The sequence below is a fragment of the Macaca nemestrina genome, chromosome 6 (genome assembly GCF_043159975.1).
Source record: "Macaca nemestrina isolate mMacNem1 chromosome 6, mMacNem.hap1, whole genome shotgun sequence".
Taxonomy (NCBI): Eukaryota; Metazoa; Chordata; class Mammalia; order Primates; family Cercopithecidae; genus Macaca; species Macaca nemestrina.
This window is the reverse complement of record NC_092130.1, coordinates 119,868,547-119,895,742: the sequence shown is the minus strand read 5'-3', so window position 1 is coordinate 119,895,742 and position 27,196 is coordinate 119,868,547. Positions and strand designations below refer to the sequence as shown.

Genomic DNA, 27,196 nt, shown 5'->3' with positions numbered 1-27,196 from the left:
ATAATGAGGTCATGTTAAAAATCAAATTCAGTACACACATTCATAAAATGGAATGTCTTCTGCTTATTTTGAACACAGGTGCTACTCCAATTGTGACTTGTGGACTAGTGCCCATCCACAACTACTTGTTAAGTATTTTTTCAATGAGGTAAGTATAGAAATTGAGTGTTTAGAAACTTTTACAGAAATATGACATTGCCACAATTTTATTCTATTCTATTTTACAAAAGTATCAGCATGCAATTTATGTAACATTAAAGCAACAGCAAAGACAATTTTGTCCTTCACCACAGATAGATCCAGAAAGCAATGCTCTATGTGGTTAAAGGAAAATACCAGTCTGCTTTAAAGATTTAAAGAGCTAATTTAATTCAGTGTTATTTTACCCTCTCTGGCTCTCTTGCTTTCCTCCTCTGAAGCACTGTAACCACTTTTGATGTAAAGATGACAGAATAAGGTGAGAGTATGTCTATCACCTACTGCATCATTGTTTATCACTAAATTGAAAAGGATTTATCTCTTCTTCCTTTCATGACCCTTTTCTCCATTTTGGTTTGGTATCTTAAAAAAAGTTAATTACGCAGAATTTTTATCTTTTCTTTCAAATACAAATATTACAAATATTCCTATTCCCAAGGGAGTAGGCTTTGTATGAGTTTGTTCATATCAGGGAAATTTCCAGCAAACATTTGGCTGCCAAAGAACTTCTGGAGTCAAGGAAATCAAGAAAATAAGAACATGTCCAAGCTGCCATAATAGCAGTAATTCAAACTTATTTTTCTTATAAAGATGAGAACACTATTAACATTATTCTGCTGAAATAACCATTATAATTCAGCTGTAATAAATCACATGTATATTCCATTGCACTCTATAAGAGGAATTTCTTCTGACCAGAAAGTCACTTGCGAAATGTTGTTTTTTGTGAGAAACTCTTCAGTCACTTATAACTAAAGACTATACGACTGCTAAGTTTTTGATGGGTTAAATCAAAGAAAATATTAGTTACGGCAATCTTTTATTAAAATATTTTTTTCTTTTACTCTATCTCTCTCTCTTTTTTTTTTTTTTAAACCCTCTGGTAACTCATAGAACATCTCTCTCTCTTTTTTTAACAGTCAAATACTCTTTTTTTGTTTTGCTGCCTGTCGCTCAGTATAAGAATGAGAGTCTGATTAATCATTAGGGTCTGATAAACTAAGACTCTAGTTTATCCAGGGCATTCCTGATGTGGGCTTTAAAAAATAGGGAGTTCATTCAATGTATTTTCTGTGAGGTTTTATAACTACATGAGAACTACTCATAACAGTTCCCCACAAAAGAGAAATATATGTACATAATAGACATTTATTTGAGTACCACAAGGTGCCTGGCATGTAGTACATTATCTCAGAGTCCATCTAAAAATCAAATGGGGTACTTATTGTACTATTTAATGGAAAAGAAAAATAAAGCTCAGAAAGAAAAGGGAAGGTGCCTAAATTCCCATACTTGGAGTAGATAGCAGAGATGGCATTAAAACCCAGGTCTATCTGATGTTATATCTTGCCACTGTATCACCCTGCCTACTATAAATACATGAAAGTGTACACAATCACACAGAGAGGCTACACCGTGCCTTACCTGCTCAATACAATCTTTGGATAATGGTGGTGAAGGAAATGAAGCAAAAACCAGGACTCCAATATAGAGATAAGTTAACGTCACTAGCATATAAGCAATGCACAGGTCCCTCACCTGTAAATACAGAAAAAAAGTCCCATAATACTGAAGAACCTTGCAGTAAGTCTACCTGAATAGGCTAAGAAGACTAACAAATAAATACAAAATTTGTCTTTTTACCTTGTACGTGTGTATATATTTCTAGATATTCAATTTGTTCACAGAAAGTAGTTAAAACAAAATCCACATACTTTACAATTAGTCTGCCAATTTTTTTAAAAAAGGTAGTCTGAAGTATGTAGACTAAGCTACCTGTTGGCAGACTTAGAAGTTAACATAAACAGTGGTTTAACATGACTGAAATTCTGACTTAATTTCAAAAGATAATTTAGTTGCCAAATTACAAAATACTATAACTATAATAATAAAGCTAAGGGACAATAAGAAAGTAAGCATAAGCCACTTCAGTATGGTCTGCAACATTTTAAAACTTCTTCCTTTGGTAAATTAACTTATTAAAATATGCCTGGACCACAGCAGAGTAGAACATACTAAAATATATTTAATAAAAAAAGAAAGCTAAAGAAGAGACAATAAGCAGTATTAAAGGCAAGCTTAATAAATCTAAACAGTAAACAAAAGGAAATCAAAAGGCAGCTGTTCAAACAGCTGCACAATGTTACTGGAATCAGCAAACAAATGCAGAACATTAAATAAAGTGGACCGCTTTCTTCTACTGCAGTTCCCACCCTCCCAACCCCCCATCTCCATGCAAAGTAAAAATCTCCAAGACATTTAATGTAGCCAGCTGTCAGATCCAAACAGAACAGATTCTCCAGCTCAAATATCTGGTCTTCATCGCCACTAAAGTTATGGCCAAAGAATTCAGCACAATTAAATTATGGTAACAAGCCTATTCATTTTTCATTTTAAACAAAAATTACTTTGAAAGCTAAGGAAACAAATTGGAAAAAAATAAACTTAAAAACATTTGATAGCACAATAAAAAAAACTGGGACATTTGGTATTAGGGAACATTTCTGATTTTTTGGATTACTTTCTTCCTTAAATGGGCTAGCTAACATAGTAGAGTTTTATAAACTTGACTGTTGACAAATTCAGTTAAAAAGCAAGTAACAAGTTATGAGAAATCTTAAGGTCAGGTCTAAATTAACAATCAGCTTGAAAGTAAATCAAGGGTTTTAAACCCTAAATTAGATGGTGGATAAGCTCATGGAGCTAAAGGCTTATGCAGATTGGTTCCAGTCCTCTCAAAATGCTTCTAATTGCTTAGGAATGAGGAAGAGGATGACCAAACCTCCTGGGGGGTTTTCAAAATCATTCTTCTTGAGTTCATGAAGCTCTAGGTCTGACGGGAGGCCAGACTTCAGTCACCCCTAGGGTTGCCTCATGATCTTGTGTGGGATGAACAGCAATGAACCAGGTCAAATCTACTTTTTTGTCAGAGTAGTAGTTTCCCATTATGATGTTTGAAAGTCATTCTACACTCAACCTACTCAATGCTACTCAAGAACAGAGGTAGCCTTGTAAAAAAATCTTGGGAGGCAAAGCAGCTGGGCTTGAGACAGCTCTCTGTAAAGTAGGACAGCCACCATTCCATAGACAGTTTTCAGCTTATCTACTACCTGATCACCGCGTTATTTTGGTCTGACTTCTTGCAAAGAAGTGTACCATAACACACTTCAGGGGAAATCTGATTAAGATGTAAAGGCTATGGTGCAGAGCTTCCAATAAGACTTTTCCCCTCTGCTTCTCTGTTCTCACGGCACTATATACATATCTCAAATATAGCAATGACAGTATTGTGACAGTCATTAATTTTTATTATAAAAGTAATCCATGTGCATGATATAAAGAATTTCAAGTGGAGATAAAATACGTCCCTTGACATCCCTAAAATAGCCAAGGTTAATAGTTCTTGTATCATGTTGGTATTTTAATTTTTCTCTAAATGTGTCTGTACCACAAGACTCTGGGATTCTGAGGACAGGGACCATGTCTTTTTCTTCTTTGTATCCCCAATACCCAGGACCACACCTAGTACATAGGAGGAATGTGGTAAATGTAGATAAAGAATAATAGCCACATTGGTTTTATTAACTGCTTGTAGGTGCCAGGCTCTATTGCTAAGCACATTACAAGTGTCATCTCATTTAATCCTCATTGCAACCTTATAATGTAGATACTGTCATTTTCTTCATTTTACAGATGTAAACTAAGTGCAGCAAGGTTACAAAACTCGTTTGTGGCTGCAAAGTGGGTATCTGGTGAAACCAATATTCAAATCAAGATCCTTTTAGTTCCAAATTGCAGGTCCTCAGCTACTATGATGGAGAGCTGACCAGTCTCCAATGCAGTTGTGTCACAGTTAATAAACAATAATAATAAAAAAAGAGAGGTAACAAGTTATGAGTAATAACTATACAACAGAACACATACAGGGATGCTTCCATTTTGAGACACTAAAATCAGGAAAGTTCTATTTCATAGTACTCCAACATACCTTCAGTAAAAGTAGCTCAGGAGCTACATACGTGTTTTCATCTGAATACTCCGATGAACAGAAATGATGCTTTTATTATAAAAGCAGCTGAGGTTTAGCATGACGCTGGGAAATATGCCACTTAGGAACAGTATACACATATGTGGGCTTTGCTATTCTCTGGCTCAAACACAAGCCATTACTAAAGATATAGTTCGGCCTAAAGATACAGCCTCTTGAAAGCCCATTTAATGGAACAGCATAGAAAAAAAGCTATTCTTTAGAAAATGAGGCTCAAAGTAAAAAATATATTTAAAAAGAGACACAAGGGACAATATAAACTGGTAATTATGTCAAGAAGCCTATACATTAATAAGGTAACCGATTCTGCCTTGTGAATAATAAATGGCTGGCAGGGTTGACGGTAGAAAACTAACGACAGGTAGAATGCCAAGTCAGAATGAAAACTGGATCTACAACAGGCCCAGAAGTGGGTTTGGGAGCACATTCTATTTGTCAGACATGGTTTATTATTTGTTTCACATACCGTTCATAGTGAAAATACTATCCAGTGGAGCATTTACTAACAAAAATGACAGAAACTGACCACACAGACTGACCCCAAACATTTACATAACTTCTCCTGGTATATAGCCAAGTAAACCACAGATTCATATGAAGAAGGAAAAAGTAAATAACAAATCATGATATAAGGCATTTCAAATTGTTTTAAAGAACAAAGCAGGGTAATACAACTAAACACAGACAAAACAAAACTAAACAAAAGAAACACTTAGAGGTTCTGATTCAAATACAATGAGAAAATATCAAGAGGTCAATCCACACAACCAGGAGGGTTATAGGAACTACATATTCTGGTGATAAACTAGTTGGATGGTCTTCAGCTCCCTAATCCCCCTTTTTTGGCAAGATATGACAAAAGAATAGGAACGATGGCCGGGTGGGGTGGCTCACGCCTGTAATCCCAGCACTTTGGGAGGCCGAGGCGGGTGGATCACCTGAGGTCAGGAATTCAAGACCAGCCTGACCAACATGGAAAAACCCCATTTCTACTAAAAATACAAAATTAGCCAGACGTAGTGGTGCATGCCTGTTATCCCAGCTACTTGGGAGGCTGAGGCAAGAGAATTGCTTGAACCGGGGAGGCAGAGGTTGCAGTGAGCCAAGATCGTGCCACTGCACTCCAGCCTGGGCAACAAGAACGAAACTCCGTCTCAAAAAAAAAAAAAAAAAAGGAATAGAAATGATATCCCATTTACACATATAACAAATTACATTTGATGGAAAAAAAAAACTGTATGAAATGAAGTTGAACTTGGAAAACCTAGAAAATTTGATCACTACACCTATTTGGGAGTTTGTTTCTTTCTTTGCAAATATCTTTAGTTCCAAGTCCAGTTATAATTTATATAGAAGACGAGGGCTTTTCTATTCTTTTGTCTTCTTTTCTATTTTCAAACTTTTGTTTACTGAGCTTGGAATGATCCAGTATCCACATTATGAATTCAGAGTCCCTGGCAAGCTTTACATTTTTTGACTTTAATCTCAAGAAAATATTATGCCATGATATTAACAGGACTTCTTTCAAATTACTTACTGAGGCTGGGCGCGGTGGCTCAAGCCTGTAATCCCAGCACTTTGGGAGGCTGAGACGGGCGGATCACAAGGTCAGGAGATCGAAACCATCCTGGCTAACATGGTGATACCCCGTCTCTACTAAAAAATACAAAAAAAAAACTAGCAGGGCGAGGTGGCGGGCGCCTGTAGTCCCAGCTACTCGGGAGGCTGAGGCAGGAGAATGGCGTGAACCTGAAAGGTGGAGCTTGCAGCGAGCTGAAATCCGGCCACTGCACTCCAGCCTGGGCCACAGAGCGAGATTCCATCTCAAAAAAAAAAAAAAAAAAAAAAAAAAAAAAATCAAATTACTTACTGAAACCTGCTGAAAGGTATAATCATTAAATAAATCAAATGACAAAGTTTTTCTCAGAATATAGTACCCATTTAGCTAGATTTTTGCTAACATATAAGCCAATTTCAGTATAATCAAAAAGACAGTATATATATTTACATATAGTCAAAGTGTTTAGAATGTTGCTGGCACATAGTGCTTCATAAATGTTAGCTTTATCCTTAGCAATTATTAATATTTTAAGAAGTTAACATAAAGTACAACTAGTTTTTTGAAAGGTAGACCATCACTTCATAACCCAATTTCAATTAAGACAGTTTAAAAAAAAAAAAACAAAACAACCATTTAAACCTTTGTGTGTGTGTGTGTGTGTTTTTTTTTTTTTTTTTTTTTTTGAGATGGCGTCTCGCTCTGTTGCCCAGGCTGGAGGGCAGTGGCATGATCTGAGCTCACTGCAACCTCTGCCTGCCGGGTTCAAGTGATTCTCCTGTCTCAGCCTCCCAAGTAGCTGGAATTGCAGAGGCCCACTACCATGCTTGGCTAATTTTTGTATTTTTAGTAGAGACGGGGTTTTGCCATGTTGGCCAGGCTGGTCTCGAACTCTTGACCTCAGCTGATCCAACTGCCTCAGCCTCCCAAAGTGCTGGAATTACAGGCGTGAGTCACCACGCCCAGCCATTTAAACCTTTGCTTTTAAGCCTTTGTTTTAAAAATAGTTTCCACAAGTGACAAAAGGTGAATCAAATTGTATTAGCTGAACCTAACATAATAGTTCTACAAAGTCCTCATCCTAATACTAAGTGGAAAGAATTCATTTTATGGTATTTACATATGAAATACGGATTTCAAGGCCCACTGAGTGTTCTACTAAGAAAGGCAAAGACATGTCCTCAGTCCTTGGGAGACCATGAACCAAGAACGCCCATCTCAATCCAGCCCTGAGCTTCTCACAGTGGGGCATATACACCTCCAGATAAACTGGTGTGACTTTCCAGAAAAGCAATTCAACTTGAGAATTCTGGCGAGTGAAAAGTTAAGCACAGACAGTCCTCACTTTGCAGGGTGGTATGAGATTATAAAAATTACTATGCAACCTGAAACTGCAAAGTGATCACAATAATCAATGGGAAAAACATGCAATTGTTCTATGATCTTTAACAATTGTCAAAACATTAAATATTCTGTTATAAATGTGTAAGGAAATGAAAAGTAAAACATTTCTAAAAGTACACTGCAATGTCAGAAATATTGAGCTTAAAATATTTTGTTTTGTAAAAACATACCAAGAGTAATCTGAACTACGTTTGCCTCCTTCTTCTCATTGTATAACTTAACAAAATGTAGCAGGCATCTTTTCCATGCCTTGGTGAACCGTCATACTCCTTTATCCCAACTGTGCACCAGCTTCTAACATTTCATCTTTTGTGCTTTCAATGTTGTGAGACATCTCTGAGAATTCAATTAATGTGAAGTTTTCTGACAACTGCACTTCCTCTGGGATATGTTCATTCTTGTAATCATAACCACTTTCCAAATGCATGTTGATAAGCTCACCTTCCTTAAGTTTCTCTGGCTGCATATCTGGAGTATCTTGTATAGCAGCAGTGTCAACATTTCCACAGTTGGCTATTTCTTTTATAACTCTTTATATAGAGTTGAATTCAAATTTCACTTCTTGCATTATTGTTTTGTTTCATTGTAACACTTTCACTTTGTTTGACAATTCCTTGTTCAAGTATCCATTTTTTGTAAAATATATCAGTTTATCACCGGGAGACAAGGAGTTAACACAACTATCTGCTTTGCAGACTGTACAGTGAAAACCATACACAGTGACCAGTCATTGACAGACTTTGAAAGAAGTTATGTGATTGGTTACTAATTATCACATGCACTTTTTATTTATGTAGTGCTTTGTGAAGTGAGGGCCAGCAGCTACTACTTTACAAGTACTAATAGTTAAAATTCTGACCTTGCCTGTGCCCGACCGGAGCCAGCGGTTCTTCAAGCACCCAGCATCCAGCGAGACGCGCAGCGCACCGATGGAGGGGACACGGGCAGAGCAATGGTGGCCAGGCTCGGCTGGGGCTGCTGCTGCTGGCACTGCTCCTACCCACGCAGATTTATTCCAATGAAACAACTGTTGTAACAGTTTCAAGTAGCTCCTCCCAGAATACTTCGACTGCCCCAAATCCAGCTAATGCCACCACCAAGGCGGTTGGTGGTGCCCTGCAGTCAACAGCCAGTCTCTTCGTGGTCTCACTCTCTCTTCTACATCTCTACTGTTAAGAGACTCAGGTCAAGAAACATCTTCTAAACTTCCCCATCTTCTAAACCCAATCCAAATGGCGTTTGGAAGTCCGATTTTGCAAGGAAAAACAGGTCTTCTTCGAATCTACTAATTCCACACCTTTTATTGATATAAAATGTTGAGAATCCCAAATTTGATCGGTTTGAAGAACATGTGAGGATCCCAATTTGATCAGTTTGAAGAACATCTAGTTTGAAGAACTAGATGATGGATGACAATATTAAATCTGCTGGTGTTTCATGTATAAGATGAAGGAAAGGCAACATCCAAAATAGCTAAGACATGATTTCCTTGAATGTGGCCTAAGAAATACTACCTTGAAAATAAGAATAGTGGCCAGGCGCGGTGGCTCAAGCCTGTAATCCCAGCACTTTGGGAGGCCGAGGCGGGTGGATCACGAGGTCAGGAGATCGAGACCATCCTGGCTAACATGGTGAAACCCCGTCTCTACTAAAAATACAAAAAACTAGCCGGGCGTGGTGGCGGGCGCCTGTAGTCTCAGCTACTTGGGAGGCTGAGGCGGGAGAATGGCGTGAACCCGGGAGGCGGAGCTTGCAGTGAGCCGAGATCACGCCACTGCACTCCAGCCTGGGAGCACAGTGAGACTCCGTCTCAAAAAAAAAAAAAAAAAAAAAAAAAAGAAAATAAGAATAGTAATAAAGGATGTGATTGTGGAATGGAGATTCAGTTTTCATTTGGTTCATTAATTCTATAAGGCCATAAAACAGGTAATATAAAAAGCTTCCATGATTCTATTTATATGTACATTAGAAGGAATTTCCAGGTGTTACTGTAATTCCTCAATGTATTGTTTCGACAGCACTAATTTAATGCCGATATACTCTAGATGAAGTTTTACATTGTTGAGCTATCGCTGTTCTCTTGGGAACTGAACTTACTTTCCTCTTGAGGCTTTGGATTTGACATTGCATTTGACCTTTTACGTAGTAATTGACATGTGCCAGGGCAATGATGAATGAGAATCTACCCCCAGGTCCAAGCATTCTGAGCAACTCTTGATTATCCATATAGTCAAATGGTAGGCATTTCCTATCACCTATTTCCATTCAACAAGAGTGCTACATTCATTTAGCTAAACAGATTCCAAAGAGTAGAACTGCATTGACCGTGACTAATTTCAAAATACTTTTTTTTTTATTATTATTTTTTAGATGGAGTCCCACTTTGTCACCCAGGCTGGAGTGCAGTGGCGCAATCTCAGCTCAGTGCAACCCTCTGCCTTCCGGGCTCAAGCGTTTCTCCTGCCTCAGCCTCCCAAGTAGCTGGGATTACAGGCACCTGCCACCATGCCTGGCTAATTTTTGTAATTTTACTAGAGACAGGGTTTCACCATGTTGCCCAGGCTGGTTTCGAACTCCTGACCTCAGGTGATCCGCCTGCCTCGGCCTCTCAAAGTGCTGGGATTATAGGCTTGAGCCTCCGTGCCCAGCCGTCAAAATGCTTATTTCTGTATATGTTGAATACTTTTTACAATTAAAAAAAAAGATCTGTTTTGAAGGCAAAACTGCAAATCTTGAAATTAAAAAGGCAAAGATGTAAAGGAATCAAAACTATAAATCAAGTATTTGGGAAGTGAAGACTGGAAGCTAATTTGCATTAAATTCACAAAAACTTTTATACTCTTTCTGTATATACTTTTTTTTTTTTCTTTAAAAAACAATTTTGGATCAGAATAGCCACATTTGGAACACTTTTTGTTATCAGTCAATATTTTTAGATAGTTAGAACCTGGTCCTAAGCCTAAAAGTGGGCTTGATTCTGCAGTAAATCTTTCACAACTGCCTCGACACACAGAAACCTTTTTAAAAATAGACACTTGCCGAAGTCTTTTGTTCGCATGGTCACACCCTGATGCTTAGATGTTCCAGGAATCTAATATGGCCACAGTAGTCTTGATGACCAAAGTCATTTTTTTCCATCTTTAGAAAATTACATGGGAACAAACAGATTAAACACATCTGAAGCTACTGTGTGTGTGAATGAATACTCTTTTGCTTTATTCCAGAATGCTGTACATCTATTTTGGACTGTATATTGTGTTTGTGTATTTATGCTTTGATTCATAGTAACTTCTTATGTTATGGAATTGATTTGCATTGAACACAAACTGTAAATAAAAAGCAAGAAAAGGCTGAAAAAAAAATAAAATTCTGTGGTAACTGACGTTTGAACAAATGTTGTTAGGAGGAACTGATGTATTTTAACTAAACCAGATTAATGAAACTGGTGCATGTAAGAACCATGCAACATGAGAACTGCCTGTAATTTAACTCATTTTGAGCCCCTCCTCTTTCCCTTTTCTTTTTTGAGGTGGAGTCTCACTCTGTCGCCCAGGCTGGAGTGCAGTGACGCGATCTCGGCTCACCACAACCTCCACCTCCCGGGTTCAAGCGATTCTCCTGCCTCAGCCTCCCGAGCAGTGGGTACTACAGGCACGTGCCACCACACCCGGCTAATTTTTTGTATTTTTAGTAGAGATGGGGTTTCACTGTGTTAGCCAGGATGGTCTCAATCTCCTGACCTTGTGATCCGCCTGCCTTGGCCTCCCAAGGTGCTGGGATTACAGGCATGAGTCACCGTGCCCAGCCTGAGACTGTTTTCTAGTAAGACAAACAAATAATGAGCATGATAAAAATATGTGTAAATGTTTAAGATAAAACATGACACTTCAGTAAGATTGTGTTTGTCTTCCCCAGATTTCTAGGTACACGAGGTTGTTCTGTTATTAGGGAGACTTTGGTGGTAAAGTTTGAGAAACACAGCCTTATGGATAGGATCATCCAATATATGAGAATTCTACTTAACAACATGAGTTTCTAGGGCACTTGGGCTAACTTGGCTTACAAGAACAGACTGTAAATATCAGGAAAGAAAGGGTAAGAGGGGTAAAAATACTAAAAATTTCCAGCCTCTGTTTTATGTTAGATCATGTTAACATCACAACCCTGATAGGTAGCTATCATTTTACATATGACAAAAATGAAATTTGAGGTAAGTTCACCAAATAGGAAGTATGAAAAATCCAGATTGACTCAAGTCCAACTCCATTTACAGGTAACATGCTACATGTATGGTCAGTAAAGATGAAGATGGAAAAGCTAAATTTATATTTTTGCTTTAGAGAGCTTACTTCCTCTACTTAGAAAGGTTTTTGCCTTCTTAATGACTGCCAAACATTACCCCTTACTCAAAGCCTTCTCAGAATCTCCAGGCACAGCAAATCCTTCCTTCTCCTGCATTTCAGTAACAACTGTATAGACCTCTATCAGAACTTCATTATGACTTTTGTTTACAAGGTCAGAAGCTGTTAAATTGACCACAAAATCTGCAGACAAGCCAACAAGTAACTGGTTAACTTCTGTTTGCCTTGGGTTTAGTTTGCTTTACTTTTTCTATTGTCTAAGGTAGAAAGTTAGGTTTTTGAGATCTTCATTTTTAGTGTAGGTGTTTACAGCTATACATTTCCCTATAAGCACGCTTTAAGTAAACTCAAAGTATTTCTGATTTTTCTTGTGATTTCTTCTTTGACCCATTGGTTATTTAAGAGCATGCTGTTCAATTTCCACAATTTGTGAATTTCCCAAATTTCTTTCTGTTATTGATTTGTATCTTCATTATGGTTAGAGAACATACTCTGTATGACTTAAATCCTTTCACACGTATTGAGAATTGTTTTATGACCCAGCATATAGTCTATCTTGGAAAATGTTCTTATGTATTTAAGAAGAATGTGCATTCCGCAGTTGAGAGAAGACTTTTTGTAAATACATATTAGATTAAGTAGGTTGACAGTGTTTTTCATGCTTCATCTATCCTTACTTATTTTCATCTATTTGTTCTATCAGTTACTTGAAGGAGGGTGATAAAATGTCCAATTACAATTGTGGATTTGTCTACTTCTCTTTTCAGTTTGGCAACTGTTAACTCATTTATTTTGAAGCTCTGTCACTGGGTGCATATACATTTAGGATTATTATGTCTTCTTGATGAATTGATCCCTACAGATCATTATGTAAGGTTCCTCTTTATCTCTGGCAATACTCCCAGTTCTAAAGTCTATTTTGTCTGATATTAATTTGGCCACTCCAGCTTTCTTATGTTTAATATTTGCATGGCATATCTTTATGTTTAATATAAATTCCTTGTAGACAACATATAGTTAGGCTTTGTGTTTTAACAAGTCTGAAAATCTCTTTTAATTAATTAAGTTATTTATTTGAGATAGAGTCTCGCTCTGTTGCCCAGGCTGGAGTGCAGTGGCATGATCTCCGCTCACTGCAACTTCCACCCCTTGGGTTCAAGCGATTTCCCGCCTCAGCCTCCTGAGTAGCTGGGATGACAGGTGCACACCACCATGCCTGGCTAATTTTTGTATTTTTAGTAGAGACAGGGTTTCACCATGTTGGCCAGGCTGGTCTCAAACACCGGGCCTTAAGTTATCCGCCTGCCTCAGCCTCTCAAAGTGGTGGGATTACAGGTGTGAGCCGCTGTACCCAACCTCTTTTAATCTTTTAATTGCAGTGTCTTTAAATGTAATTATCAACACAACGGGTTTAAACTTACTATGTTGCTATTTGTTTTCTATTTGTCACATCTATTCTTTGGTTCCTTTTCCATGGCTTCTTTTGGATCAGGTATATTTTGTTTGTTTTTTTGAGATGGAGTCTGGATCTGTTGCCTAGGCTGAAGTGCAGTGGCGATCTTGGCTCACTGCAACCTCCATCTCCCAGGTTCAAGCAATTCTCTGTCTCAGCTTCCTGAGTTGCTGGGATTATAGGCGTCTACCACCACGCCCGACTAATTTTTGTATTTTTAGTAGAGATGGGGTTTCACCGTCTTGGCCAGGCTGGTCTTGAACTCTTGACCTCGGGATCCACCTGCCTTGGCCTCCTGAAGTGCTGGGATTACAGGCGTGAGCCACTGTGCCCAGCTGCATTTTTTTTTTTTTTTTAAGATGAGGTTTCACTCTGTTGACCAGACTAGAGTGCTGTGGCATGAACGCAGTTCACCACAGACTTGGCTTCCTGGGCTTAAGCAATCCTGCTGCCTCAGCCTCCCAAGTAGCTGGGACTATAGGCATGTGCTACCAAACTGGGCTAATTTTTTCTGTAGAGACAGGGTCTAACCATGTTGCCCAGGCTGGTCTCAAATTCCTGGGCTCAAGTGATCTTCCTGCCTCAGACTCCCAAAGTGCTGGTATTATAGGCCTGAGTCACCATAGCTAGGGTATCTTTAAAAGATTTTACCACCATTAATGGCTTATTAGCTATACCTCTATTTTTGCAGTGGTTACTCTATGGCAGGCACCGGCGAACTATGACTCACGGGCCAAATCTTGTCTGATGTCTATTTTTGTGAACAGTTTCATTGAAACAATGCCATCACCGATTTGTTTATGTATTATCTATGGCTGCTTTCATAACATAACAGCAGAGTTGGGTAGCTGGAACAAAAACCATATGGCCTACAAGGCCTGAAATATTTATCATCTGAACCTTTATAGAAAAATTTGCTGACCACTGCTCTATGGTTTAAGTTTAAAAATTAAGATCTTGTGACAAAATTGCCTAATTGTACCCCAAATATAAAGTGGCTCAAATACTGACTTAAAAAGTTTATTCTCAGGAGATACAAAAGTCAATTCCAAAGATAATTACTCACATTGTTTTCTTGTTTCTTGTTGTTCTTCAAGAGTGTGATGATACAATTATGAATAAAAAAAGCAAGGGTAAGCACTCCAGTCAGCTGTGGAAACTGAAATCTTATCTCTAGGAGAAAAATAAAAACAAAAACATTAAAACTGACAGTTAGAAAATGAGTAGTGGTAGCCAACAGTTGATTACTAAAAATCAGTTGTCACTGGTTTATCCAGGGAATGAGAATATTAAAATGTCTTTAAAAAGTTCCTCAAGGCCAGCATTATACTTGGGCAAAGCACTCAAAAGGGGGAAAAAAAAGTATGCTCTGGCTGGGTGTGGTGGCTCACACCTGTAATCCCAACACTTTGGGAGGCCAAGGTGGGCGGATCACCTGAGGTAAGGAGTTTGAGACCAGCCTGGCCAACATGGTGAAACCTTGTCTCTAGTAAAAATACAAAAATTAGCTGAGCGTGGTGGCAGCAGCCTGTAATCTCAGCTACTTGGGAGGCTGAGGCAGGGGAATCGCTTGAACCTGGGAGGCAGAGGCTGTAGTAAGCCGAGATCGCGCCATTGCATTGCGGCCTGGGTGAAAGAGCAAAACTCCATCTCAAAAAAAAAAAAAGTATACTCTGTGCAGGCGCTTTGTATCAATTATTCCTATTTGAGGTCATACAATTGGTATGGGGAAGGGCAGGATTCAAATTTAGGCTCTGTCTGACTTTAAAGTCCTTCATTTTTTTAACACCTGAATTTGCCAGAAAATTACCTCTAGAAAAGGAATTATGAAAGGGCAAACTGGTCATTTAACATTCTTCACTGACAAATCTAAAAAACATTATTTAAAAATAATAGAAATAAATGTCCACCTACAGGGGATTCATTAAATTGAGATACAGTTGTGCAGTGGTATACAGTATCAAAAATTATGTTGTAGAGGCAGTTTCTTTTTTTCCCTATGATTGCAATAGCATACATACTGTGATTTTACTTTTTATTGTTTTATTCTTTTTGAGATAGGTTCTCACTCTGTTACCCAGGCTGGAATGCAGTGGCACAAACACGGCTGACGACAGCCCCAACTTTCTGGGCTCAAGTGATCTTCCTGTCTCAGCTTCCCTGGCAGCTAGGATTATAGGTGCATGCCACCACAGCCAGCTAAGTTTAAAAGAATTTTTTTTTTTTTTTTTTTTTTTTGTAGAGACAGGGTCTCGCCACGTTGTCCAGGCTGGTCTTGAAGTAAAACTGGGCTCAAGTAAAACTCCCACCACAACCTCCCAAAGTGCTGGGATTACAGGCATGAGCCACTGTGCCCAGCCTACTTTTACTTCTAAAATATATGTGTGTGTATAGATGTGTGCATGCAAAGAAAAAAGACTGGGGGAGGGGGGGAGTATCCACAAAAATATAAATAGTGGTTACATCAAGTTATGCAATTTATTTTAAATTAACCACTTACCTATAATCTCTAAATGTTCTGCAATAAACACAAAGCTACTTTATTTTATTTTATTTTATTTTATTTATTTATTTTTTTTGAGACGGAGTCTCACGCTGTTGCCCAGGCTGGAGTGCAGTGGCGCGATCTCGGCTCACTGCAAGCTCCTCCTCCTGGGTTCACGCCATTCTCCTGCCTCAGCCTCCTGAGTAGCTAGGACTACAGGCGCCCGCCACCGCGCCCGGCTAATTTTTTGTATTTTTAGTAGAGACGGGGTTTCACTGTGGTCTCGATCTCCTGACCTTGTGATCCGCCCGCCTCGGCCTCCCAAAGTGCTGGGATTACAGGCTTGAGCCACCGCGCCTGGCCACACAAAGCTACTTTAAAGTGAGAATAAAAGAACACTGCAAAAGCACTGCCAATTTCTGTATTGAGGACTGCTAATAGAAGGAAAAAAATTGATTTTATGTAGAATAAAACCATGATTTAATTGAAAATACTGCTGGTCTAGGCAAACCCATCTCAGGGGATTCCTTAGTGTAAAAAGGAGAAATATATAAAAAATCCACTGATTCTGCTATATTATTTTAGAAAAAGAAGAGAAAACAAGAATCAAGCACTAGCTCTAAAATAAAATAAATAAATCGAAATAAAATAAGATTAGTTTTCAACACATTCTTTTTAATTTAGCTGAATTTCCTGTCTCTCAGAGTAATCAATTCTATTACTTAGTTAAGATACCCTGTAAAGCAATTTGTTATTTCATCCTTTTCTATCTTTTCTAATTAAGGCAAGTAAGACCACTGTTAGGTTTCTAACTTGTCATATTACAGTGGGTAAATAGTCAGCTTTTTCCCATTAACTACCAAAAGCTATCTTTTTGAGAAAATTTCTTGAAAACCTGAGACTCTTTTTAACAGCACTATTGAAATAAAATTCATGTTTCACCCACTTAAAGTGCACAACTAGTTTTTAATTGAACAGTATATTCACAGAGTTGTACAACCATAACCACAGCACTTCATTCCTTTTCTATTGCCAAATAATATCCCATTGTACAGATATACCACATTTTGGCCAGGCACGGTGGCTCACAACTGTAATCCCAGCACTTTGGGAGGCTGAGGCAGGCAGATCACCTGAGGTCAGCCTGGCCAACATGGTGAAACCCTGCCTCTACTAAAAATACAAAATTAGCTGGGCATGGTGGTGCACGCCTGTAATCCCAGCTACTCAGGAGGCTGAGGCAGGAGAATCACTTGAACCGGGAGGGGGAAGTTGCAGTGAGTTGAGATTGCGCCACTACACTCAAGCTTGGGCAACAGAGTGAGACTCTGTCTCAAAAGAAAAAAGAAAGATATACTACATTTTATTTATCCATTCATTAGTGATAGACACTGGGCCGTTTCCACTTTTGGCTATTATGAATAATGCTGCTATAAACATGCATGTACAAGTTTTTGTGTGGAAAATACACTTTTTTAAAGAACACATTTATGCCATGATTATTACATAATACATTAAATAATAGACTCCTTCACAAAATGGTTTTAAAGAAGCTCCAAACTTCTGCTGCTTACTTTATTCCTTTGAAAAGGCATATCAAGAAAGGATGTAAGCAGGAAGAAGATAATTGCATTACACATATCTGAGAAAGGATTCATATTTGGAATGTATAAATAAATCCTATAAATCAATATAAAAAAACAGACAGTTAAATAGAAAGATAGAAGAAACACTTCAGAAAAGATGAAATCCAAATGGCCAACAAACATATGAAAAGTTGCTAACTCCACTGATCATTACAGAAATGCAAATTAAAACCACATTGTATGTTCCCAACAAAAAGATAAATGTTTGAGGTGATGGATATCCCAATTACCCTGATTTGAACACTACACACTGCATAGAGGTATTAAAATATCCTATGTATCCCCCTAAATATGTACAACTATTTTATGTCAATAAAAATTTTTAATTAAAAAACACAAAACCACAATGTAATACCACATTATATACCCATCAGAAAGGCTGGATGAAAAACACAGAAAGTGCAAGTATTAGTGCACTATAACTTAAATGAACTTCAACTAACAAGTAGAAATGACAAAGGGCCCTGGTTACCACTAACTGCAGGAAACTCAAAATAATCTCAATTGTAGTACTATTTTTAACTTAATAGCATTTATAAAAATGCCCAGCATAAAAAAGATCATTACTTGTTTTAGAATAGCATAACAATGGTTAACTTAAGATCATATTATTGTAATTTATTATTTTGCCAAAACAGCTCACCTGGTACAAAAAATTCTGTTGGTATAAACCAATGAAATTCCAAATGAAATCCCAAGCGAACAGCCTTAAAGGTGACAAGGAAAATCAAATAAAGGACAGATACTGTGCCTGTGAGGAAAAAATTCAGAAACCATTTATTATCTTTGTGTGTTTTACAGATTATTTTAAAATCAAGCATTGTTTTCATAGTCTCAGCAAAGTGTGGGAAACTGTTACCTGCATTGATTATCTCCACTAACACCCAGCTGGGATCTAAAGACTAGAAACAAGCTGAGGGAGTTACCAGAAAAAGAACAAAAAAACTCTATGTAGTAGGCCTAACAAGAACCAGACGGGTTGGGTGTGGTGGCTCACATCCGTAATCCCAGCACTTTGGGAGGCCGAGGTGGGCAGATCACCTGAGGTCAGGAGTTCGAGACCAGCCTGGCCAACATGGCGAAACTTCATCTCTACTAAAAATACAAAAGTTAGCCAGATGTGATGGCACATGCCTATAATCCCAACTACTCGGAAGGCTGAGACAGGAGAATCACTTGAACTCGAGAAGCAGAGGTTGCAGTGAGCCAAGATTGCACCACTGCACTCCAGCCTGGGCGACAGAGCGAGACTCCATCTCAAAGGAAAAAAAAAAAAAAAGAATAAGAAAAGAAGAATCAGATGAAGGTAGCTCATACATTGCTGAATGCAAAACTGCTTCATTTACTTATGAGTTGAGTTTAAGCAGAAGATACAAGCAGAGAGTCCACTATAAAATTGTAGGATTACACAGGATAAAACTAACTTTTATTCTTTGAATTGGAAGTGTTAGAGACAGTCTGTCACAGTATTTAATGTGAGATGGTAAGAAGGTAAAGAAAAAAAAGCAGTGAACGTGGATCAAAAGCATATTTGAGAAAGGTGAGAAGCCAAAATACATGAACAATTTGATCTAGTATCTAGATGAGGTTTTGACTGGGTAGCACTGCTTGCTAGACGGAGATTCCAGACTCCATTCTCAGGTATTATATACAGGGTAAAATGGGCATTCAGAATTTTTTAGTAGTGTAGAAGGCAGAAGATTATTCCTTTTAAGAAATTAAGTCTAGTCATTATGGAGTAGAGTCAGAAAACTCAGGAAGGCCTTAGATGCTAATTCCTCTAATGAAGCTATGGTTTTAAGAGAAAGGGAAACTACCAACGAAAAGAACAAAAGCAGAATATCCTTAAGGAGCTGGAGAATCAACAATCAACCTGGTTGGAAGTCTGGTGATTGTTGTGCCCAGTTGAGCAAATCCTTCTATAAGTTTATATTATTTTAAAAGATCTGTTTCATAGAAAAGTTGGCAAGCAAATCAGGAAACCACAAATGAGTGATATAAGCAGTACTGTGGGTTTGGAGATTAGCTGATTCATAAAGGATGAAAACAAGACGCCAGAGCTTATATAACCACAACTCTCCATCTTCTGTGTGTCTATGGCAGCTTACAGTGAATTCTGTACCTGAGGCAGACAGGCAAAGAGAAATAATTTTAACTTTTCCTTTGGTCTTCTGGAAACCTAGAAGCCACTGCCTTGTTCCTTGATATGATGGGTTATTTATTTATTTACTTATTGAGACAGAGTTTTCACTCTTGTTGCCTAATGGCATGATGTCGGCTCACTGCAACCTCCGCCTCCTGGGTTTAAGCAATTCTCCTGCCTCAGCCTCCCGAGTAGCTGGGATTACAGACATGCGCCACCACGCCTGGCTAAGTTTGTATTTTTAGTAGAGACAAGGTTTCTCCATGTTGGTCAGGTTGATCTCGAACTCCTGACCTCAGGTTATCCGCCTGCCTCAGCTTCCCAAAGTGCTAGGATTACAGGTGTGAGCCACTGCACCTGGCCTATCTATTTATTTTATGCTCTAGATTGCCTGCCAAAGATCACATCCACAGGGAGGAGGTGAAATTGTATGGTTTATGTGGAGTTATCAATTCCTTATGAATGATATCCTTGTCTTTAGTTAGCCAGATCTGAACTTTCACTGGGAGGTTCCTTTTGCCATCTTTTTTTTTTTTTTTTTTTTTGAGACACAGTCTTGTTTTGTCACCCAGGCTGGAGTACAGTGGTGTGATCTCAGCTCACTGCAACCTCCACCTCCTGGGTTCAATTCTCTGCCTTAGCCTTCCAAGTAGCTGGGATTACAGGCGCCTGCCACCACGCCCGACTAATTTTTGTATTTTTAATAGAGACGGGGTTTCACCATCTTGGCCAAGCTGGTCTTGAACTCCTGACCTTGTGATCCACCTGCCCTGACCTCCCAAAGTGTTGGGATTACAGGTGTGAGCCACCGCATCTGGCCGCTTTTGCCATTTTAAGTGGAGTAAAAACATTCGTTTAGTGGTTTTTGAAAAGCAGGGCTCACAGAAAGAGGTCTATTCCTTAAAGAAGGCAATAGTGTTCTAAGAAAAAAAAAAAAGCACTGAGGAAGAGAGCAAAAGCAGAATAAACCTAAGAAGCCTGACATAGAGAATGATTTCCCAGGTTCAAAGTCAGGTGACAATCCTGCATAATACTCTTAGAGACTGTAGGAAAAAACATTCTATAACCTTCCTTAGTAAGTTCTGTTTCCAACCGTTAGAATTGAGAATTCCTATAAGATCCAATTTGGATCTCTCCTCCTGAAATTTTCATCTATTTCATCTAGTTGTATCCTCAGAGGAAATGAGGAAGAATTGTTCAGTAAGTTTAGAATGAGAAACCAAATAATTCGTGTCTCAAAAAAAAAAAAAAAAACTACAACCAAACCAAAACTGGTCATCTACACTTTTCTCCATGCCAAACTCCATAAAAAAATAGAAAAAATCAGGTTATCATAAGAATGAACAACTTGCCAGGCACGGTAGCTCACACCTGTAATCCCAGCACTTTGGGAGGCCGAGGCAGGTCAATCACCTAAGGTCAGGGGTTCAAGACCAGCCTGGAGAACATGATGAAACCCCACCTCTACTAAAAATACAAAATTAGCTGGGTGTGGTGGCACACACCTGTAATCCCACCTACTTGGGAGGCTGAGGCACAAGAATTGCTTGAACCCTGGAGGCAGAGGTTGCAGTGAGCTGAGACTGGGCCATTGCACTCCACCCTGGGCAATAAGAGCGAAACTCCATCTCAAAAAAAAAAAAAAAAAGAAAAAGAAAAAGAAAAAAACAAAACAAAAACGAATTAACAAATTAAACACAGATGAACAGGCTTGGAAGGTAACTCCCCAATCAGACCATATTTCCCTAGACTCCACCATGTATTCTATTACACAAAGTCTCCATAATTCATCGGTACTACTTACCTAGGATATTAAATTTTGAAAAAAATGAAGGAGATTTGAAATTGAGCAGTGGAAGGAGGAGCCCTACAAGATAAAAGGGCACTGTCCTGGACTTATCCCACCACTTTTCAAACTGTTGGGCTCCTGTGTCATTGGCATAGAAAATCATAGAGCTGTTGTCAGGATGGCCTCCACTCCCGGCACTTGGACAAATCACTGCAATAGGAAAGTACCAGATTAGAGAAGATGACCAAAAAAAAAAAAACCCCAAAAACAAAAAACGAAAAAGCAAAAAAACAGAAAATGACTGCCTCTAGAGACAGATACTTGCTCTACCAACCTCAACTTTTTCCAGGAGCCTAAATGTCTCCTTTCTGGAAAAAATAGAGGGTTAATTTTAAGAATATTAGTACTCCTTCACCTAAAAATAAGTAAAAGTGAGGGAATCTTTAAAATTTCTGAGATATTATCTTTATTTTTATTTATTTATTTTTTGAGACAGAGTCTCGCTCTGTCGCCCAGGCTGGAGTACAGTGGCGTGATGTTGGCTCACTGCAACCTCTGCCTCCTGGATTCAAGCGATTCTCTTGTCTCAGCCTCTCAAGTAGCTGTAACTACAGGCACACATCACCATGCCCAGCTAATTTTTGTATTTTTAGTAGAGAGGGCATTTCGCCACGTTGCTCAGGCTGGTCTCGAACTCCTGACCTCAGGTGATCCACCCACTTTGGCTTCCCAAAGTGCTGGCATTACAGGCGTGAGCTACCGTGCCCAGCCCTGAGATATTATCTTTAAACTCTACTAGAAACTATAAAAATATCCCACCAAATATCCCTTGGTTCCACTGCCAGAGAGAAAATACTGGGCTGGATGGTGTTTGGTCTTATTTACACAATAATATAAAAAATATCATTTAGGGTGACTGTTTATTACACTAATAACCCATACAAAGGTCAAAGAGCAGGTTTCTTTTAACAGCAAACAAAAATCTATGGGTTTGGAATAAAAAGCAAACATCATTGAAACAGCTGCCATGGTATAATCACTGATAAAAATGCAAGAATCTTGAATCTCAACAATCCAAAATGATTCCGGAAGTTGATCACATTTGATAGAAGCCTAAGAGTCCAGATGATATCCAGATGGCTGGGAAATCAGTAAAATGTATGTATGTTTTTTTTTTTTTGAGATAGAGTCTCGCTGTGTCACTCAGGCTGGAGTGCAGTGGTGCAATCTCGGCTCACTGCAACCTCCACCTCCTGGGGTCAAGTGATTCTCCTACCTCTTGAGGAGCTGGGATTACAGGCGCATGCCACCATGCCGGGCTAATTTTTGTATTTTTAGTAGAGACAGGGTTTCACCATGCTGGCCAAGCTGGTCTCCAACTCTTGACCTCGTGGTCTGCCCGCCTCGGCCTCCCAAAGTGCTGGGATTATAGGCCTGAGCCACTGTGCCTGGCCTAAATGTATGTTTCTTACATACTGATCTACAAGTGGCAATTTCTTCTGTTATCAGACAGAATACCAGCCATTCTCATTGTGTTTCTAATGTCACAATAGAGTTTTTGCTAATAATCAGTTCTTCGTAAAGAACTCTTAATGCAGATAGAAAATATTCATCTTAAGTAACCCTTATACTCATCATTTGTCAAAGAGAAAGAATATTCATTGTCAGTTCTATTTTTAATTTTATTGTCTATCCATTATTTGGCATGCCACAAAGCCAAACATTTAATTTTCTTTCTCCTTCTTAGTCAACATTTTAGTGTGCTTTTTTTCTTCTATGCTCTGGACAGAAATTTTCTTGTGCTAATTATAGTGGTTAAAAGCACAGACTATGGCGCAGTGGCTCATTCCTCTAATCCTAGCACTTTGGGAGGCTGAGGCAGGAGGATCACTTGAGGCCAGGAGTTTGAGACTAGCCTAGAAAACATGGCAACCCTGTCTCTATAAGAATAACAAAATTTTGCTGGATGGGATGTGTAACTGTAGTTCCAGTTACTCGGGCGGTGGAGGTGGGAGGATTGCTGAAACCCAGGAGTACCAGGTTGCAGTGAGCTATGATCATGCCACTATAGGCCAACCTAGGCAACAGAGAGAGATCTCATCTTAAAAAAAAAAAAAAGAGCACAGGCTGTGGATGGAAGTTAACTGACTGAATAATGAATTCCCAACTCTGCCACTTAATATTTAGGCGTCCTTGGATGAAATTAACTACTATGTTCCCTGGTCTCTTCACCTGGAAAATGGAGTTGACAGTATCTACCACTTAGGGTTGCCGTAAAACATTTAATGTAATGCCTGCACATAGGCATTCAATAAATGTTAGCTGTAATTTATTTATTTATTTTTTTGAGACGGGGTCTCACTCTGTCACTCAGGCTGGAGGGCAGTGGCGTAACTATGGCTCACTGTAGCCTCAACCCCTCAGGCTCAAGTGATCCTCCTGCCTCAGCCTCCCGAGTAGCTCGGAATGCAGGCACATGCCACTATGGCCAGCTAATTAATTTTTTTTTTTTTGTAGAGACAGTGTCTTGCTATGTTGCCCAGGCTGATGTCAAAGTCCTGGGCTCAAGCAATCCTCCTGCCTCGGCCTCTCAAAGTGTTAAAATTAAAAGCATGAGCCACTATGCCCAGTAGCTAAAATTTTTTACATTAACTGAAATGGATTGTTTCATACTCTCACTATTTACTACACTGTTCAAAATAAACATTAGCAGAGAAATCAAGAAGTGCTGGATATAAGATATCACTATATAAAGTAAACTGACTTTGCTGATGGTGTTCTCTAAATCATCAATGTGACTGTGATATTAATATTTATTACCTTAATGATGAACTGACTCCCTACTGGAGAAGTACTATTAACTTTAGATATTAGTAAACTAGTTTCATCAATTAATATTAGAATAGGTACAGTAAAATAATTTTCTTTTTAAATACAAGGACGTTATTTGGTTCTTTGAAAATTCTGAGGTAAGGGACAGGGCACAAGAGATTTTAGTATAATAATTCAAAGGTATATGTGTGTGTGTCCACAGGAATAAAAGCTAGTACTTTGCTCACTCATTTTCTAGCATTAACAAAAGACAGGTTTAATTAGGGGGAAAAGTAAGATAATGAGTAGCAAACACTGGAATGTAAACTTCATGAGAGGAGGGACTTTTGTCTGTTCATTATTATATCCCCAGAGCCTACAATAGTTCCTGACACATAGTAGGTTTAATAAATGTGTTTAATGAATTATCCTCTTAGTGATCAATGTGCATCTCCATCAATATGACATCAGTTTAGTATCCCTGAAATCTAAATACATAAAGCTTTAGGTGATGTTCAAGTTTAACAGCATAACTGTTACCAAAGTTATATTAACGTTTATATTCACTTTCCCTGTAACTGTCATATTGGATTAAACCCATTGGCCACAATGGTTTATTTTTTAAAAATAAAGAAAAATTTCTAAGAAATTAATTTCTTTTGGAGCCGAAGCTTCAATTTGTTTTTCCATATTTAGTTACTAACCTCTGTTTATTACTAGAAAATGAATTCTTTTACAGGTTACAAATTTGTATAGCCTATATATTAATAACTAAAACAACAGATCTCTAAAACTAAGTTAACTGAGAACTACGCTTCTAGACATCTGACATAATTAATAGTGATATAGGTTCTTGAAAATATTGATTATTCACAGGCAAATATGGATACCGTAGATAAAATTGTGAGTTGTATAATATGAACTAAATGTTGCCTAGCTCACATTAATACAACCTATTGCCTGGTTACATTAACACAGCCTTTTTGGAGGTTCTTTTTTGAAAAACACACTAACCACCAACAATTTAGTAGCAGCTCAGTAAACATAATAATTTTGTACTAATCATTTACCTAAAATAAGGTCACATGTTCTACCTTAAATCCTTTTTGGAGCAAGGTAGAGAGTAAAGAAACAAACAACATCCCAAACTACTTACCAGGGTTGCTATTATTGGTACTCAGTATAGTGTCTGTGTCATTAATGTGATGAATAAAATCTAAAAATAAAGGAAAAAATATAGTTTAACACTTAATGAAAGATGCTAAATCTATTACTCTCGAAGGTCTTTTATTTATAAAAATCTTTTTTTTTTCTTTCTTTGAGACGGAGTCTCACTCTGTTGCCTAGGCTGGAGTGCAGTGGCGCGATCTCGGCTCACCGCAAGCTCCGCCTCCCGAGTTCACGCCATTCTCCTGTCTCAGCCTCGCAAGTAGCTTGGACTACAGGCGCCCGCCACCACTCCCGGCTAATTTTTTGTATTTTTTTTTAGCAGACACAGGTTTCACCGTGTTAGCCAGGATAGTCTCGATCTCCTGACTTTATGTTCCATGCACCTCAGCCTCCCAAAGTGCTAGGATTACAGGCATGAGCCACTGCGCCCGGCCTATAAAAATCTTTTAATATTTGTGTAGTAATCTAGTACACTGAACCAAGACTACTTCACTGTTAACATAGCTTCACCTTCTACAGTTTTCTTCACTTATAGGCATGATAATGGTGTTTTTTTTTTTTTTTTTTTTGAGACGGAGTCTCGCTCTGTCGCCCAGGCTGGAGTGCAGTGGCCGGATCTCAGCTCACTGCAAGCTCCGCCTCCCGGGTTTACGCCATTCTCCTGCCTCAGCCTCCCGAGTAGCTGGGACTACAGGCGCCCACCACCTCGCCCGGCTAGTTTTTTGTATTTTTTAGTAGAGACGGGGTTTCACCCTGTTGGCCAGGATGGTCTCGATCTCCTGACCTCGTGATCTACCCATCTCAGCCTCCCAAAGTGCTGGGATTACAGGCTTGAGCCATCGCGCCCGGCCAGGCATGATAATGTTAATGGCTTCACAGTTCCACTGTGGAAAATCTTTACATAATTGAAGATTTCAGAAAAACCTATCCACAACACTGAATGAATGATAGTTTAAAGCCCCGGAATAAAGGTATGTATGTAAGTTTTCTTTTATACTCACACGAAAGTTACATCTCACATAGAGTACAGTTCTAAAGTGTGCAAAAAGGGGAAACCAACACTCATACACAGCTAACCTTATCTGGAAAATCAATTAAAGTTTTTTTTTTACAAAGTACAATACATACTTTTATAGATCTAAGGCCATATACGAATTGTTATGCACATAAAGAACCACTGAATTAGACTAAAGGAAGTAACAAAGAATAAAGCACATGCAGATGGCTGAGCATTCATCATTCTACAGTGAAAGAGAGAACAGGCAGAGAATGTTTACTTGCCTCAGGGAATTTACTTTATTCTGTTTGATATTAACCTTCTATAACCTGAGTAAGCATTAATAAAAGTATTTGTTGTGAAACCTGAATAAGATAGTAAAAGGTGCTGGGTTAGGTTTTAAGGTCATAAAACTAAGTTAAATAGTTGAATTATTCATATTCACTGTATGTTTCTCAAGATAGAATTAAAAAAAAAAAAACAGTGTAGTACTCTGGGTTTTTATAATATCTCCAAGAGTTGTTTATGATTTAACATTGGAATTTATGAATCTTTGCGTAATTTCTTGATGCCAAAGACTTACAAGGCTAGTAAAATCTTGACACAAAGTGTACTGGGTTAAATAGCATTCCTCTTACCCCAATTTTATGTCCACTAGAAACCTCAGAATGTGACCTTTTTAAAAATAGAGTCTTTGTAGATATAATCAAGTTAAGATGAGGTCATAATAGATTAGGGTGGGCCCTAAAGCCAGTGAATGATGTCTTTTATTTTATTTTATTTTTATCTTTTTGAGACAGAATCTTGCTGTCACCCAGGCTGGGGTGCAGTCGCATGACTGCAACCTCTATCTCCCAGGTTCAAGAAATTCTCCTGCCTCAGCCTCCCGAGTAGCTGAAATTACAGGCACCTGCCACCACACCCAGCTAATTTTTGTATTTTTAGTAGAGACAGGGTTTCGCCATGTTGACCAGGCTGGTCTCAAACTCCTGACCTCAGGTGATCCACCTGTCTCGGCCTCCCAGAGTGCTGGGATTACAGGCATGAGCCACCGTACCCAGCCCAATTTATAGGAAGAGGGAAATTTGGACACAGACACACAGAGGGAAGAGGGCCATGTGAAGAAGGAGGGA

General features: G+C 38.6%; 1 protein-coding gene across 9 annotated transcripts in view; it reads right to left on the bottom strand.

Moving 5' to 3' along the window:
- Nucleotides 1-27,196, bottom strand: part of LOC105499392 (solute carrier family 38 member 9) — an 87,320-nt gene that overhangs the window by 7,697 nt on the left and 52,427 nt on the right. For all 9 annotated transcript variants that reach the window (XR_011625021.1, XR_011625022.1, XR_011625020.1 and 6 more), the window contains 5 exons: nucleotides 25,053-25,112; nucleotides 21,101-21,295; nucleotides 17,797-17,904; nucleotides 14,089-14,195; nucleotides 1,624-1,737 (listed from right to left, as the gene is read on the bottom strand). Coding sequence is in view for 6 of the 9 variants with exons in the window: in XM_011771939.2 (XP_011770241.1) it covers nucleotides 1,624-1,737; nucleotides 14,089-14,195; nucleotides 17,797-17,904; nucleotides 21,101-21,295; nucleotides 25,053-25,112 (584 nt within the window). In the remaining 3 variants the exon portion in view is untranslated. The remainder of the gene's footprint in view (nucleotides 1-1,623; nucleotides 1,738-14,088; nucleotides 14,196-17,796; nucleotides 17,905-21,100; nucleotides 21,296-25,052; nucleotides 25,113-27,196) is intronic.